At 37.4% G+C, this 17,962-nt stretch overlaps 2 protein-coding genes and 1 pseudogene across 2 annotated transcripts; all 3 read right to left on the bottom strand.

Moving 5' to 3' along the window:
• Positions 1–6,423: 6,423 nt before the first annotated feature.
• Positions 6,424–7,422, bottom strand: LOC131799446 (neuropeptide FF receptor 1-like; annotated as a pseudogene).
• A 1,777-nt stretch (positions 7,423–9,199) lies between these two features.
• On the bottom strand, positions 9,200–11,639 carry LOC136279348 (QRFP-like peptide receptor). Its single transcript, XM_066162986.1, has 3 exons — positions 11,508–11,639; positions 11,075–11,171; positions 9,200–10,160 (listed from the first exon to the last, which is right to left on the bottom strand). The coding sequence occupies exon 3, from the start codon at positions 10,151–10,153 to the stop codon at positions 9,200–9,202; it is 954 nt and encodes a 317-aa protein (XP_066019083.1). The 5' UTR covers positions 10,154–10,160; positions 11,075–11,171; positions 11,508–11,639.
• Positions 11,640–15,595: 3,956 nt separating this feature from the next.
• On the bottom strand, positions 15,596–17,604 carry LOC136279347 (uncharacterized). Its single transcript, XM_066162984.1, has 2 exons — positions 17,562–17,604; positions 15,596–17,037 (listed from the first exon to the last, which is right to left on the bottom strand). Exons 1-2 carry the CDS (start codon positions 17,602–17,604, stop codon positions 15,596–15,598), a joined length of 1,485 nt encoding a protein of 494 aa, XP_066019081.1.
• Positions 17,605–17,962: the final 358 nt, after the last annotated feature.

Raw genomic sequence — 17,962 nt, 5'->3', positions numbered from 1 at the left:
AAGGGAAGAATATCTGTTTACAACGAAATATATCACAGCGACCAAAGAGGGTAGAATTAATCATTTGTGATAGGTTAAACAAGGATCCCAATATTCATGTCAATTTCATTGGAGCTTTGTACTACGGTTCTCTTTGTATCTTTTTCCTCTGTTATGAGCTGAGGTTATTTGCCACTTACTTCCTATAGCCCTTGGTAATGTCGTGCTATGGACATATCGCGAAACAAATGGAACGCAGTGTGCACTTTTTGATGATGGATGTTGGTAACCAAATGAGATATGTTTAAAGATTTGCTAATTAATGTAGGGAGTGATTCGGACATGTATGAAGGCAGGAAAGCCGAACTCAGAACTGCAACTTAAATTAAGATGTAATCTTATGAGAGGTACGAAAGCTAAGAAAATCATACAAACCGTTTCAGGTCTCTCGAACAAGTTAGACGAGAAGGAATGCTACCAGCAAATGATATCGAGAACTTAGCTTGTGTTGAGTCAACAAGGTTTATAAGATCACTCAAGATGTGTTCGTTAGTGCTGCAAATTATATTGCTTCTCTTTATTCGGTTTGTGCTTTGGTTACCAAACTTACGTACATTTGCCACGGGCAACGAATCAACAATTATCAATCTCATTCAGAACTTTAGCTGTGATACTGGATTCCAAAGGACTTTCGTAATGTCAAACAATCGCTGTTTCCCTTCTAAATTAAGTTTAAGAGCGAAGGGGCTAATACTTCATTTTCCGGTTGAATATTTTCGAATTGCGACTCAATGAAAACACGTCTATCCTTCATAATTTTTAGAAACAGTGAGATCTAAGCAAGCCTGAAAATTAAAATGCAATTCACCGAGCTGAATTTGAAAGGAGGAACATCTGTTAACGGCAAAAAGCTTTGGCTGAATGACATGAAGTTTCTCCCGAAATGAAAAATATCTCGCGGTGAGAAAAAGTGAAGACAAGTGCAATTGATAAATGACAATATGTGAAACAAATGTTCCATTATTCTTGTTGATTGAACAAAATAATAGAACACAATACGTTACTTAATGTCGAAGACGTAGAAAGTGAATGCACAATCTTCCGAGCCAGAGGCTTATGTTAAAAACGCTCGACAAACTAAAAATACAAAATAAGATAAAATGTGAGTTATGCATATGCAAATATTAATATTTATAACATAGCTAGTAAATTTGTCTCATCAAATTCAATTGCGTGAGCGTACTTCATATTCCTATTGTGCTCGCTCATGACGTTAGCAGACAAATCCCTCGAGAAAAAAAGTTTCCATCGGGTTGAAAATGTTCTAAAACAATTGGTTCATACGTTATCTGTGCGTTCATGGAGATATGAAGCACTTGGGAAATTTGGAGAGCACTCATGAATGATGATTTTAGATATATGAAATTCATATATTTGCACTGCGGTGAAGAAACGGAATTAAGAGATCCTCGCAGCTAAGAACACTACTGAAACGAGTAGTTGGAAATAGGACCTGAAAAAAATTCAGGCCCAGTTGGCTTGTTAGCTCAGTTGGTGCAAATATATGAATTTCATATATTTAAAATCATATATATATATAAATGTGGGGGTAGAGTCTACCTTGGCATAAAGTGCTCAATGCTTTGGTAGCAGAGCTTAGTATACATAAGTTAAAGAATTAAAGAGGACGCATCGATTCTCTGTGACTCTGAGTTTCGCGCCTAAGTGCCCGTCTGACAGATATATATATATATATATATATATATATATATATAAGTGAAAGCTGAGAATCAAATTTACACATTTATATATATATATATATATATATATATATATATATATATCGTATCGTAATCAAGAGTATATAATATTTTGGCTAATTTTGATTCTCTTGCAGCTCTGGGATTTCGGATTCCCTTTGGTGATTTTTTGTTTTATTCAGATACTGAAATACGGGACACAATTCGTTAGCAATGGTGTGATCAGGAACAAGAGGAAAAGAAATTTGTAAGTTAGAGGTTTACAATGAATATTTTTGTCTCACGATATTGCCGCTTGTACTTAATCTTGAAGCGTACTTATCTCAGCTGGTCTGATATACGCTTTCGTTCTTGGTGAGTACACACCTCTATTTACCTCGGCATCTCGCTATTTTGAGATTCAGCGAGAGATCTGACTTTTGCACTCAAACAGATCCAAGATGATAAGGCGAATGGATAGCGAACAATTCAAAGAATAACCAGGTTGTTTCAATATGTTCAGTCGCTTAGCTCAAGTCTGATTTGAAGTACAAGCACGATTTCCCAAAAATTGTATCACTCAAAGTCATTACATAAATACATCAAACTAGAGTCTCCTGCTTAGTGATCGGTGAGAAAAACTCCGTAAATCTTATTAAGGACACAACTGACCCAGGTCCAGCTAATGGAGATTCCCCAGAGTTTAAAAACTGAAAGGGAACTACACAACCGAGCGACGTAACTGAACTAGGTAGTTTTTGAATTTTGTTTCGATTGAGTTGTTTTCCTTTTTCGCACAGGCATTATGGGTTTGATTCCATGCTCAAACAAGGCTTTGCATGTAAGGTGTTTCAAAAATTGAAGGTAAAAATGCAAGAAAATGAAATTTTGGCGGAGTAATAAATTTCGCATAAAACGAACGGACATTTTTCGCATTGTTCGAAATACTTCGCAACTCGCAATCATCTAAATTATCAAAATAGGAATATTAATTTCAGAGAATAAGTGGGGGAAGTTTCTCACTCGAGAGACTGTAGAGTTGCGTCGATTAGGTTTTTGGAAAGATTAGATAGGAGTCGCAAAATGCATACTGAATGGAAAATGAGTATGTTCTAAAATGTAACTGTAGGCCGAATATCAATTACAATTACCTCTTGCTTTTCAAAGAACGTGCACCCAAGAAGAAGATTTTGCTAACCCTCTATGACCACATTCACAAATGAATGTATTCAATAGCCTTAGAAGTATTTACAATAGAAAATATAATCATACCTGTAATAAGAAGGTTTTTCTAGCGATGACTCCAAAAACGGCACCTTCTTTGTCATGCATTTCTTGCAAAGTGACAGATGACAAGGAAAGTTGGTCGCAATGAGCCTGAAACTGCATCGAGTAAAGGGCGGCGAAAGGACAAAGTGGAGTCAAACTCCGTTCACAATTTCTTTAACGACCACCTTTTGGCAAATACGTTCTCATTGTTTGATTTTGAAAACACAGTAAAAACGTTTTCGACTGCGTCACTCAATCCATTCTTTAAGATCAGTCTGCCAAACTTCTTATACTTGAATTCATATTCACACTTTACTTTTTATTTATGCGTCGATCAATTTGAAGCAAACGTTGCGCATAAAATTGCAACTTACCCAAAGTTTATGTTGCCCTTTATTTTGCAAGAAACTGTTGTGATCCCTACTTTCTCACAACGAATCCCTTACAATGCCCTGGGCGTAAAAGGATGTATTCTAACAACATTTTAACAAAGACCAATAACGAGAAAAACAGTTGTTGGATTTGACTCCAAACGGTAATTACTTATTGCCTTCAGTTCGTGCAAAATTAAAGAAGTGTCGAAATATGACATTCTATTTCTTAAACTCTATCTTGCTGTTAGTCCAGCCTAAATTTATTGTGAGTAGGGAAATAAAGATCTTCCTCATCGTTTTCCAAAATAATTAAAAATAAATGAAAATTAAAAGTTATATCTTTAATGGGGTAAAAAGTCCTCTTATCATAGGTTACTTGCCCCAATACACGAAACTCTTTTCTTGACTTGCTGACTTTCGCGCACGTTGGTCAATTCTGTGGAGGCAAACTGATATTCTGACCTACGAGTTCGCGTTTTTTTGTTTTTTTTGTTTTTTTTTTATCCATTTTTAACTTCCTCGCAGTGACGTTTGCAATACAAACAACGACTGAAATATTTTATAGCAGCTGGCAATTGTGTTTGAATACCGCCTAACACTTCAACGGAGAGATATTAAAAAACATAAAAACATAAACTAACCCCTATTGATTCTGATTCCGGTTCTCTTTTACGAACTAGAAGTCTGGTTGATATAATTTGTTTTCTTGCAACGTATTAACTGTTTGTGCAGCGGAACTAAACCGCTCGATGCGACAGAACTAAGAAATGTCAATCATTCCTTTTGACACTTTCGACCGATTTTTTTTTTTCTGTGTTTTCGTTTTCGATGCAAATTTTGACCAATCTTCCGAATTTTGGTCGGCGACCATCCCGGTCTCTGTTCAAAAATCTTTTCATAGTGATTATAAAAAAGCGATAAAAGCTGACCTCTCAAAGCTGATTCCATTATCGACATTCAGACATGATATTGATTTCGTGCGAACACGAAAAGGATATGGATGATATAGTTCGGCGATTAATTCAAACAAAAGGAGATTTAAACTTTTTAACAAAATACCTTTCCTTCTGATCCCTGGCGAGGAAATTCAATCGGTCATGGACGCCTCATACTGCTGGTGGTGGAGTGACGTCCTACTTAAACCTTACCATCCCGGTGATCTTAATTAACAACGATGACAAGCGTAACCTTATATGGACCTCGATGTGTAAAGGCAAATTGAAGAAGATTCGCAGAAACTTCCCTCTTCCCCTTTTTTAGAATCAATTTGCGCTGCGCTCAGTCTTGATGTAAACAGAAACAGGAGCATGTAAACTTAAGTGGTGGAGAAAGACTCCAGACGTAAAGAATAAATGTTTTTCGCCCGATGACATGTTATGAACACATGAAAACAGATACGGGGTTATGGTTCTGTTTTACAGTTCATGTTAAGTCAAACTGTAGCTATAGAGTGCAGTTTAAAGTGTATGGATCCCTCAATATATTTCTACATTTTCATAACAATTCGTTGGATGATCGGGTTCTCCGTTTAGATTGTCCAAAATTTGACACTTATCGAACTGTTTTTAAGTGAAGTAACCTCGAAGGAGTCTCTAAAGAAATCCAACTTCCTATGAGTTCAGGAAGTTGTAAGATCTAAGCCAAAAATAAAGATGACCAAATGAACTTCCTTTTGTTCAATAGCTTGCAGTGAGACCGCACATCTTCGCCTATGGATTAATCATACACGTTTGAGTTGATCTACCACGGTTTCTCCTCTGTGCTTGTCTGCAGGTTACCCACTCAAAGCGTTGACTGCAGCACGCCATAACTTGCCATATGATTTGGAACAGAAGATAAGATTAGCCATTTCCTAATCAAGGAAACCGAGATGAGACAAGATATGTATCCCTCACCTTGCAACGGTTACCGAGTTCTTTTCCTCAAACAGTTTTAGGCTCTGAGTAACAGTTTAGACGAGAGACAGAACGACAACAATTATTGCATGCGAGAGCCTGGTACAGGTCAACTTTCCTGAATGTGAAAATACAGAGTTAGTATAAGGTTTCAAAGAGGTTTTTTGTGAGGGTGATAGGTAGCTGACAAGAGTGTCATCAGTTATCAGAAGAAGAATAAACTTTTTAGGAAGCCGCGTTAACTTAGGACACAGCATTGGTACTGGAAGAGATGTAAGCAAAATCATTCTTGCTAGGGGCAATCTGCTCTAAGGAATCTGAAGGTGCTATGACAAAGCATCTTGCGTTCGTGTTTGCGCATCGATGGATCCAGGGGAAGCGTTTGGGGCACCCAGATCTCTTCCTCTCAGACCTGTGAGTTTGTTTAAATACTTGTCTGACACCCGCAAGTTTCTTGCAAAGAGAGGATCGAATGTTGTTACTCAACATGAAATCTCTAAATTTCACTCCTCCTGAGAGATCTCTCACCCTATGTGATCTTCGGAGAAAGTAGAAATACCTATGTTTTTCTGAAACAAATTTTGGATTCTCAAGAAAATAATTCCTGGATTTGCCCCTATTTTTAAAACCAAAATGGTATTATGTCATAAATATTTGCAAACTTCCGCAACTGATTAGGCAGTTGAACCTTGGCAGTATGCGACGACCTCCCATGGTTTGACGAGGGCATCGCAAATGTGTTTGTGTCGCATTGAAAAAAGATTTGTCAGCAACTCTCGTTGTCTTGCACGTGGCCAAGACTTGTTTACTCTGATGTTTGTTTTATTACAAAAAAACGATGTCTTTTTGTCTCAATTACACTCCATGTGTTCCTCTTTCTTTGGGCTTTTAAACGCTTCCTACGAAAACTACATTTGTTCAGTGATGGCTTAAGCAAATAATTAAAAATTAACGGTCAATTTGACTGCGTAGATATAAAATCACGTCGCACTAGTTCCTGGCTCGCACATAAGGTAATTCCTGTTTGGCTCTTTACTAATGAGAGGAACCAGCAAACAAGGAGCGAACCAAAATTTTGACGGCTTACGCTCGTGCCCTGGTTGCAAAAAGTTCACTAAACATGATATTTGGATGACTCTACAAGATAATTGTCATTCTTTAAAGCAATCAAGTTGGGGTATTCACGTGTCTGTCTGATCTACGAGCAGTAGGACGTGGTGTGTGCTGTAGATTCCCAAGTGGCAAATCAGCGACGCGTGTACGATGTTGGGGTCTACGGAACATTCTGATAACACCCTTCCTAAATTCTGGCATCTATATAGCGTACACAATTAGATTTACTATGGAATTAGCGCCAGCTAATGTTGCCAGCGACATAACAACATGAAAGTAGGCCTCTTTTAAGCTGAAGGCACCTTCATGCCAATATAGAACTATGAAGATAATGTTATATGGAAGCCAAGTTACCAAAGATGCAAGCGTGACAAAAAGTAAGGTGGCGGTCAATTTTCTTTCTCTGTTGGTTTCGCCATGATGTTGAGGATTAGGACCGAATCGAACTTTGATGAAAATTGAAATAGAGGAAATGCTGATCAGAATTAGAGAAACTGACAAAATTGATGCTGAGCTAACCCTTTTGAATGATATAGCGAGATGAGAATTTCCTTGTGTTTCGTATAACACAATTAATACAGTCTCCCTCGATGAAGTTAGAAACCAAATAGCGGCAATTGTCATTGCGTAAACCTTTTTCTTAATTACACGATGCTCAAATGGAAATAATGTGGCATGCATTCTTTCTAAAGAAATAGCAGCGAGATTTACAAGTGAGGCCATGGGAAACAAATCGGCAAATCTAAAAATCGTCTGAGTTCCCCTCCATAAATCGCAATAGTGCCCCAAAAGATGATTAACAATCACAGGACCCGAAACTGCTCCAGCCAAAAGATCGGCTGTGGCCAGATGGATGATCAAGTATGTACTCTGCCGCTGTAGCTGGCGCTGCTTCACAAATACAATAATGGTGAGGAGATTGAGGATGACAATGGCCAGACATTCAGTGATGGAAGCAACAAGCCACGGAATGCAGTCCGGGGAGTAACTGAAGGTGAAATTCTTCTTCTCGGAGGTTTCGTTGTCGGAAATGTTTCTGATTTCTTCGGCCATTGAGTAGCTGCAAAAATTTTCCAGAGAGAAAAATATTACTTGAATGTGAAAGTGATCTTCGCAGTGATGATCACTACGTAAGCAGAAATGAAAATAAGGTCTGAAAAAAATGTATGGGATTTAAAACTATGACCTTTACGATACCGGTGTAGCGCTGTACCGAATTAGCTAACGAGCCAACTGGGAGCTGGTCATTAAGTTAGTTCCAAATAAACCCGTAAAGTGATGAATAAATGACTGTGAATATACGAAAATCATGTATGTGAACTGCGGATAAAGACGTGAATATGGAAGCGATCTTCGCAGTAAAAAAATTCAAATCTTCACGGGTTTATTAGTATGGAACCAACATAATGACCAGCTTCCAGTTGGCTTGTTAGCTCAGTTGGTAGAGCAGCGCATTGGTATCGCAGAGGTCATGGGTTTAAATCCCGTAGTGTTCATTACTGCGAAGATCGCTTGCATATTACATGATTTACATGATTTACATGATTTACATATATTTACAGCCGTTAAAAAATATTACTTGTGTGTCAAAGGAGGAGAGTCCTTACTTTCTCATGACTGAATACAACTTTACAACAACGACGGCTTTCAAGTTAGATAAACCAAGAATAAATTTTATCACCCCTCACTAGTTGGCGATTTAAAGATTTCATTTATAGGAAACGCAAAATTTTACCATGTTCTTTACTTCTTGTATCCACCGTCTTCCCGCTAACTGACAGGTACCTGTAACACTTGTGCTGGTAACCAAATTGAAGGCTTTCGAATTTAGCGGTAAAAAACGAATCCAAAGCCTTCTCTATTTCCACTCTCTGCGGCACTGTCTTCCGGAGCCGTATCTCTCTTCCGCCTACATACACAAATAACAAAAACTTCTATTTAAATCCCCCAACCAAAATTTCAGGCAGGAGAGTCTCCTCATACCTTAACTTTGAATGGAGCAGAATCGCGACGCAGTTAGATGAACATCGAAGTTTTACTTTGTGCTTTTTCGTGCTCTCGAGCATAGAAAACCACAGAAACACTTTGTAATAATCGTCTCTATTTGTAATACAATTGTCACACTTTGCAATACCTGTCACACTTTAGAATACGTATCGCACATTGTAATAACACTTGTCGCACATTGTAATAACACTTGTCGCACTTTGTGATCACACTTTTGGCACTTTGTAAAAAAAACGCTGTCGCACTTTGCAAACCTACCTGTCGCAATAGGTAATAAACCTGATATAGATGGTCAAGGGTAAGTGGAGTCAACAACAACCTTTATAACTCTCGTAAACGACAATCTGGATGATAATAATGATGATATTGATAACAATAGCAATAATAGTAATAACAATAATAATAATGAGAATAGCTATAAATATGATAATGATGATGATTGACATACTATAACAGTAATAGTGATGGTGATATTGACGAAAACGAAAATGTGTATAATACGTTGACTGGCTGTGCTAGAAGTTTGCCGAGACCACAATATTTCCATACTCCTTTATTTTAGTTCAGCTTTATTCCAAGGTATAACCACACGTAAAATATTATGGACCATTTTGGTTCACACTGTCAAATTTTTCTTACGGTTGAGCGACATTTGTCCGTTTTTTTTCTTTTTCTTGCTGGTGTTATGTTTCGCTCCTCTGTTCAAATGAAAGGCACTTCGTTGAATGCTGATACATTTCATCTGTAGCTACGTATCTAGTGAATTCCTCATCAGCTGTGATTTTTGGAGAAACTCTTATTACAAGCTTTACTGACAATTAAATCAGGCATCATCATCTAGTCTACTCGTGTGCAGAGGATTTCGACGCGGTAAACTGCCTGGAGCGATTTGCCTTGGAGTCCTACGGAATATTCGACATATTCCATCTCGAAAATCAGGCATCCTGAGGGCATACACAATTGGATTTAACAAGGAATTGGCACCAACTAGCGCCGCCAGTGTCATCCTGATATGAAAGAAAGACCTCAAGTTAAGAGCGTTTGTATTTAGGCTAAATACAATAAATGGCAGCCATGTCAGTAACGATGCAAGCGTAACCCAAAGTAACGTAGCTGTCAGTTTTCTTTCTCTGTTGATTGCACCGTGGCGTTGAGGATTAGAGCTGCGTCGAACTTTTATAAAGATTGAAATATAACAGATGCAGATGACTAAAAGAGAAACTGAACAATTTGTGTATGGCGAGATTGCAATGGTGACAGGAGACACGACACTTTCTGTATTATATACGATAACTTGAACAGTCTCCCTCGATGAAGTCATTAACCAGATAGTACCAATTACTACTCCATAAACCCATTTCTTGACAAAGCGATGCTTAAATGGAGAGAATGTTGCATGCAGTCTTTCCAATGAAATGACTGCGAGATTAACAATAGAAGTCACTGGAAAAAGGTTTGCTAATGGAAAGATTTCAGTATTGTACTTCCATAAATCACAGTAAGACCCCAATAGATCACTAATAATCACAGGACCGGAAACTGCACCAAATAATAGATCGACTATTGCCAGATGGATGATCAAGTATGTGCTCCGACGCTGTAGCTGACGCTGCTTTACGAACACGATAACGGTGATCAAATTGCAGATGACTATGGCCAAGCACTCAGTTATGGATATCACGAGCCATGGGATACAGTCTGAGGCAAGATCCAGGGTTAACGTCGTGTTCTGTCCGTAACTGCTGTTTGAAGTACTGATATTGTCGTCTTGATCCATTTTGGAACTGTGAACATTTTGCAAAGGAGAATAGCTATATTTAGGAAATGTGTTTACGAAAGGTATCGGGTCTTAAGGGTAGTAGGAAATTTGAAGGGTCGAAAGTCCCTTCTTCTTTGTAATATGGTTCCTAGCAATTGTGGTATTATTTTCATTGACATTTACCACGCATCATGCAAACGAATTCCATCTCCAAGTAACTATATATAAGGTGAATTTTCGACATTCAGCTAAACTAGGAATTTAACATCTGAATCAGGGTATCGAGAAGACTTCTTTCACTTACCAAACGTTTGAAAAATACTCAAAGGATTTAATTTATTTGCCTTTATTTTTTCATTCGTTTGAATTACGAGATTGTTTGATTTGAAGTTATGTGTTTTCACATGTGTCGCCGGGTGTTCAATTTCTAAACTAAAATGCACTGATGGAGAAGAACAATATCTTAATAGAATCTTGCAAAATTTTCCTTCGCAGTACAGCCATACGGGTTCCTCCCTTTCGTTCTGAGCATCGATTTAAATTCTTCATCGGAGACCTTTATTATGCCACGGAAGTTTTGGCAATTTGTGGGTAACCCATTCTTTTCGATGCAAATTTGTTACCCGCGGCCATTTTTAAGTTCAGTGGCAAAACGTTGGATAAACAAAACACTATTCGAAATTTGTGTGACTTGACAAAGACCACCAGTGGCGACAAAGACATTGAAAAACATTTTCTTTTCACAAAATAAAGTCAGAGACTGATCGAATGGCACCATAGCATTTTCCCACATGCAACCTTAAGGCGTTAAATCCGGGAGAAAAAACGTTTGAGTTCTTCGCTTGCGATTTTTTCAGATCAATTTCTTGAGTTTTCTAGATTTCTTGCCAATATTTTTTAATGCTCAACAATTTTAAACATAAAGTTCTATCGGCTTACCTCAAATGAACAACTAGTTATTCTTGGAGAAAAGAAAACTACCTCTTGTAACTTTAAATAGTTGTTGAGTGTGGAGTGAAATTGTAGCAGTGCCTTGCTGTAAAATTGAGAGATGAAAATTGCTAGTGACGAGCCAACACAACTAAATAACAAACATATGTTGTTTAAAAAGAAAAAAGGAATGCATGCAAAACACGGTCATTCATGATTTCTCAATTTGTAATACAGGAGGCATACCACAAGAAATCTTTAATTTAGACCCCAAAGCTTTTAGGTATTTTTATGTGTAATAAGTTGGGTTATTTGCTACATGCAGAAAGCAACGATCAGACAAAAGGTTCTCTTGAAGCAGTCGTTGGTGATATCTTAACACGATTTACATGAGGTATAATACCTCGGAATCTTGTGGTTTGGTTATACTTAAATAACATACCTCAGGCGAGCAATGGACGATTTCCAAATCTTTTTGTTTCTGGTAAGGACAGAAAGTTATCATCCACGGCGGCACTCTAAAAGCCTGAAATATCACTTGGATTAGTAAAAGGAAGAGAAGACTTCGGCCAAGCTTAGCTACCTCAACTGAAAACACCCGTCGAAATCCTTCAATTTATAAAGTATTCCTACGTGAGAGCTAAGTTAAATGAATCAATAGAACAGGCAGACAGGAAGAGGACATTAATAAAAATTAGTAAATGTATCGTATGACCTCTTACTTTACAGGTGTAGACTTTATTTTAGACCGCTTTCCGGCATTTTGGCAGGAGTGACTGAATATCTTTTTAAAGTTGAGCTTACAGTATGCTATAGATTCCATTATTCAGCTTTTTATTAAATCGCAAGCCATGAAAACACGCATGGACTAGGACTAAAAAAAACACGGTTCCAATCCTTTTACACTCCATTTACCTCGCGCTTTCTTCTATGATTTGAATTTCGGTTTGTCTTTAAACTAAATGGTCTAGAATAACAACCTTTCATTCTTCTTAATTCATTCTGGCGAAGACTCCACCGCTTTGGAAAGCAACATGAACAACGACAATAAAATTTATTTATTTACTTTGGCAATTTAAATTCCTAGCAATCCCTACCCGAAAAATGGCGAAGCTAATCGAGGAAACAAACGTTCTTCAAGTTTCACTGCAAAGAGGAATTTACTAGGAGAGCATACACATACAGGAACGTTTTAAAGAAATAGTACGATGAATTACAGAGGAGCCAATTAGGTATTACGTATTACAACCAGAATAAAATTACACGCGAAAAACAAAAAGAAAGAAAATGAATCTAAAAATGGAATAATTTTCTAAATTTGTCAGCTAAAGTATGGACGTCAACATAAGTATCCTCTCGCGTCAAAATGTTTAGCAGCTGTCTGTGTATACCATTTAAATTCATATTTGGGTAGAAAAAGAAGACGGATGGGAATACTATTCCAGATCCTTGCACCCAGTCTTGAGAAAGAATCTTTCTTATGTTTTGTTCTCGAATGTTTAAGATAGAGATTACCGGCCGCTGAGGACCTTGTATAATAATGGTGTTCTTCTGAAGAATAACTAAATAATTCTGAAGTGTCGGGTGGTGTTAGATCGTTGACAAATTATGCATAAAAGAACATATTGTCTTGAAATAGATCAGATGACGAGGAAGAATGTTTGACAAGTTGACAAAAGGCACAGCATTAAATTTAAAGGGTTTGAAAAATATTATGCGGTGAGCATGTTTTTGCAGAATCAACGCGTTTTCCAAACTCGATCGGGCAACTTGGCCGCAGACTGCAACCCCATTGGACAAGTAAGCTTGAATAAAAGATCGATATAAGTTAAGCAATACACTGTAGTTGTGAGACAAAATTTCTCAATCTTGATAAAATGCCTGGAGACTTGCTTATCTTAGCTGAAATAAAATTCAATGTGTCGAGTCCGAGATCATTTTGAATTGAAAAGGACACAAAAGTATTTTACATATTCTTTCCTTTCCAGAGAGAGAAGGGAATTAGCGCTACAATAAGAGATATTTATGTTCACTTCACACTTAACACTTTTTTGATACAATCTGAATATAACAAAGTTAGAGTTGAAATGATCAAGCATATCCTTCAGCTCAGAAGAACAGGATGATTTTCTGACATATTCTAAATTTTTGCCCAAACTCGGTCGGCAGAAGTCGAAATATATTTCCATCCTTTTTTTCTTGACAACTTAAAGAAATTAAAAAGGAGACTTAGAAGAGAAAGATAATTATACAGTCTTCAGAGGATGAATCTAATTACTTAATGTAGAACCATTATATTGGTATACATAAACTGCTTGCCTTTTGTTTTGTGCAAACATTTTTTATTAAAACAACGGGACGTGTTTACCATCCCAGATGACTGAAATTCAGCTTATAAAAACGTTTAGAAATGAAGGTAAATTACATTTTATCTTATATCAGGTGGTAAACGAAAAGTCGTTGAAGCGACGATAATCGTTAAATGACTACTTTCTTAAAATGGGAAGAGTAGACGTGAAAGCAGTTTGATAATTCTGGAAGGAAATATCTGAAGCTCCCATTTTTTTCAACTGAATACGATTTAAGCGCAATACAGCTTTCGTGAATTAGGAAAGACCATCTGTTGTTAAACCTCTCAAAGTTTCTGCTAAAAAAATTTTTTTGAGTCACTAAAGGACACAATTGCGGTGATGACATCCGCGTAATAAAGGTGTTCGCCAAATGCGGGTATGTTTTCAAATAAAGAAAAAAGATCGCGACTTTGGCCCAAGTGCGCGTCACATAAGGTGTCCATTTAAAATTGGGTCTGCTTGAAGGAGTATTCAGGTTTTATCATAAAGTTGAGCTGAAAACGGAAGAAGATCTGCTCTGCGTTTTTATCTCTGTGCTGTGATAATTTTCACGGGTATTTTTCTTGTTTTGTTTTGTTTTTATTCCTCAACAGAGCGTATTGCTGTGTTCTTGCGTGTAAAGGACTATGGTTGACTGGAACCCCACAGAAGTAAATTGATCATCTCGCAATGGAAAAAATAAATAAGTGGGTGCACATTCAGCTCAGTCTGTATTTCAAATATATGAATATATGAGTTTTCTCTTTTGATCCCTTGTTGCTCATCATTTGTGTTCATGAAACTGCGCCCGACCTGTATGGTACCGCTAGTTGTGTGTTTCTTTGTTCTGAATGTTATATGTAACTTGGGGTTTATCGTTACAAGCCAGACTCAACACGAAACATAAGCAACATTTTATTTACATTTTCTGATAAAAATTATTGCGAAAAATGAAGCTTCAGTCTGAACTTAAGACTGCGAAGTGGATATTCGACTGTTCGTACTTACTGGCTTCTTTGCCGAGTCAACGAAGCATGGAATCCTCAACTCGTTGATGCCCGCTGTCGTGGCGGTTTAGAAATACGAGTTATCTGAACGGCAATTGCCTGTCTGAAGGAAAAAATGTATTGATTTTCTTACTGAGGATCGAAATACGCTGATCTCCTCAGATTATACGGAGCCACATAATGGGGTGAGGATGTTAAGACCGACAATACATACAGAGTTTAAACACTGCAAATCTAATTCAAATAAAAGCCTCAATAAACAGAAAAGGTAGAAAGCTTTGGCAGGAAATTACCTCTTGTCGGAAAGCTGCGTGACTTTCTTAGGGAGTGCACTTTGCCGAAATCTTCTTAATTACACGTTTTATTTTGTAGTATTAAGAAAAGATGAAGCTTGACATCTGACAATCTTAAGTTTTTAAGTATTATTCCGACGACTGTTTTATGACCAGAATAGGTTAAGACTGTTATAAATGCTTAAAAGAAGGGATAGCAATAACAATTGCAATCTGAAAGCAGTTACTTAGATTAAGTTTTGTTTGCTGAGGTAATGGAATTCGAATGCCACTCGTATAAATCCACATTTGTTCTATCGGAAAACGGTTAACAATGAGATGACGCTTAGCAGCAATGCCCGTTCGCCTTTTTCGGTGTACACTAGCTGTCAGGGTATCTTGTTTTCGATGTGTAATTCACTTTTCGGACTGAGCATGCCCCTTTTGTACGTTTTATCACAAAAAGAAAAGACAAATATTGTGCTTCATTATAAGATGGCAAACAGCTGAGAAATAAAAGCAAGAAAATACAACGACCGAAAAACTTTTATTTGTCAAAGAGCTCAATTACTTAATACATCATACTTTGGCGCGCATCAAAAGATAAATAGTATGTTAGTTTCGCTGTCTCTCCACGTCGATGCCAATGAAGATGGAGTTGTCTCAATTTTAGGATTTCTCATTTACCAGACAATTTGGCATTTATCCTAATTTACTCTGTTATTCAAAGTATTTCACTATAAAAAATTGCGATAAAACATTTCTTAAAATCATTTCAAGATTAAAAAAAATTGCTAAAAAGCGACGACGTTTCGACGTTGGCTGAACGTCATTATCAAGTCAAAATAAGTTAGTGATTTTTGGTCTATAAATACTAAAAAACAACAATAGCTGATTAAAAAATTGTAACGTGAGAAAATATCAAACAAAGAGATTCGCACGTATGGAGTCCGTCTGAATATTTAAATTGGGCTTAAGTTTCTTGATGAAGAGCATTTCAAATACTAAGCAATCAAATTTGCTCTGGCACTTTCTTAAAACCGTGAATTGGCTTTCTCTCAAAAGGTTGTTGTTACCATGAGCTTCTAAGAAATGTCTACCGATTGCCGAATTTTTGTGTTCAGCAATGCGTTGATGAAGGTGTCGGGCTGTATACCCGACATAATCTGCATCGCACAGATCACATGAAAAATTGTAAACAACACACTGCTTATTAACAATTGACGGCTTGATTTCTTTGGGTCTGAGGTCTTGCCCCAATTTCTTGCTCACGAAAACTGGTTGCAAAGTAGGGCCAATCTTATGGCTAGGATCGCGTAACCGCTTACGAACCGCATTAGCGGCCACTTGATCTTTAAAAGGAAGACTAATTCTTACTATGCTACTATCATCATTGTTTCTTTCTGCTTTGTTCGCTGAGGAATTTAGAAAAAGAAACGTTTTGATAGCAGAATCAATAACACTCATTGGATAGTCAAGGCGACTAAATATAGAGCGCAACTTGGCACATTCTGCATTGAAAGCCTCTGTTGTAGACGACAAGGAATAGGCACGATGTATCATTGTCTGTAATAAAGAGTCTTTACAGCGTTTATCCGGGTGACTTTGGAAATGTAGGAGCAATCCGGTGTTTGTTGGTTTTCTGTAAACTTGAGTTTCAAGTTTAGTTCCGTTCTTGACGATTTCAATGCCAATAAAAGGGATCTTGTTATCCACAGGAAGCTCCATCGTAAATGTTAGACTGGGGTGTAGGCCATTCAGGGTACTAAGAAACTCAGCAGCAACATCAACGCTAGGCATTCCAGCCAGAGTATCATCAACGTACCTCTTGTACAACTGGGGCATCAAGCCCTCGCATGTAAGCTTTTCTTCAAGATGACACATGAAGACATTGGCCATTAGAGGACCAAGGGGCGAGCCCATGGCCACACCATCTGTCTGTTGGTAGAGTTGACCATTAAACTGGAAAAGCTGATTGGTTGTGGCAATTTCGAGTAGTCTAGCAAGCTGGTCCTGTTGCAGATTAAGGCCATAGGTTTTGTTGAACCAATCACCAGTGAAGGCCTTGTTGACTAAGATTTTGATAGTCTCATCTAAAGGCACATTGGTAAAAAGAGCTGTGACGTCATAAGAAGCCAATATGTCATCTTCATTCATAGTGTGGGTACGAATCTCATCAGCAAAGGTAAAAGCATCAGTGATTGTATACTCATTTAGAGAAAGTGGCTTCAGCTTTTGTTCAAGCCATTTAGCAAGATTGTAGTTGTAAGTTCTGCTATCAAAAAGTTTCGTGAATCGAAATCCGTGTCTACGAAAACCGAAGCGAGCGCGAGCTTGGAAAAAAAGATATGAAACTCGCCTTTCTGGACAAGATCACAATGTTTTTTACTTTTACTAGAAAGATCAGTCCTTGTAAGACGGAAACTATACTAGCTGGAAAGATGACTTCTCTTGCGGATTTACAACGCTTTATCTTGTTGTTAGTCTGCCTCGTACCAAATGGGAGTCGGAAGCCAAAGCGAAGTAATAATGTTGTTTGTATTAGGTAAGATAGTTTAAAAGAGGTTTAAGTTGAAAGCCATTTGTGAGTAATAACATTTATCAGTGGACTTCTGTAATTAAATAATTATCTCAGCATACCTAACCGCAAGCAAATTTCCTAAAACGATCCTCGGTTTTTTTCTAAAATGTTCCGGTGCTATCAAATATTATCGAGCAAGGCGTTTGCATCAATGAAAACAATTGTTCATAACCGGGTATGAACAGCCGGTCAATGACAAAATTGTAGACCGTGTTTTGAATAATTATGGTTTGATGACAAAAACGGCACCTTCTTTACACAGTATACTGCAACGTTTATAATACTGAATCTCTTTCACCCACTTACTTTGATTTCTTTCATCATTCAATTCGAGCTGTAGATTGTACATTATTTCAAATGAGCTAAAATTGATCGATATTGCATGCATATCACTTTTGATGTATGAATTGGTAAAAGTGATGTAATTGAATAGTGCTGTTCCAAATATCAGTATAATTTACTGACTCGTCATGCTTTTTATCAGCAGCGAATTAAGGTTTCTCGTGAAGGAGATTCAAGGGAAAATCTTAAGGAATCCTCGAAACGAATAACAATTATCAGTGTCATTGAGTCACAAGCTGGAGACATATTTTGCTTTTAATTTTGTAGACTTAATAACCGGTTCGAGGTTGATGCGTCAATGACTAATGTAAATGGTATCGTAGGATTTTTAAAGGTATTTTCCGTATCAAGGTAAAGTTCAAATT

The sequence above is a fragment of the Pocillopora verrucosa genome, chromosome 3 (genome assembly GCF_036669915.1).
Source record: "Pocillopora verrucosa isolate sample1 chromosome 3, ASM3666991v2, whole genome shotgun sequence".
Taxonomy (NCBI): Eukaryota; Metazoa; Cnidaria; class Anthozoa; order Scleractinia; family Pocilloporidae; genus Pocillopora; species Pocillopora verrucosa.
Note: the sequence above shows the minus strand (reverse complement) of the source record. Positions and strands in the feature narration are given on the sequence as shown.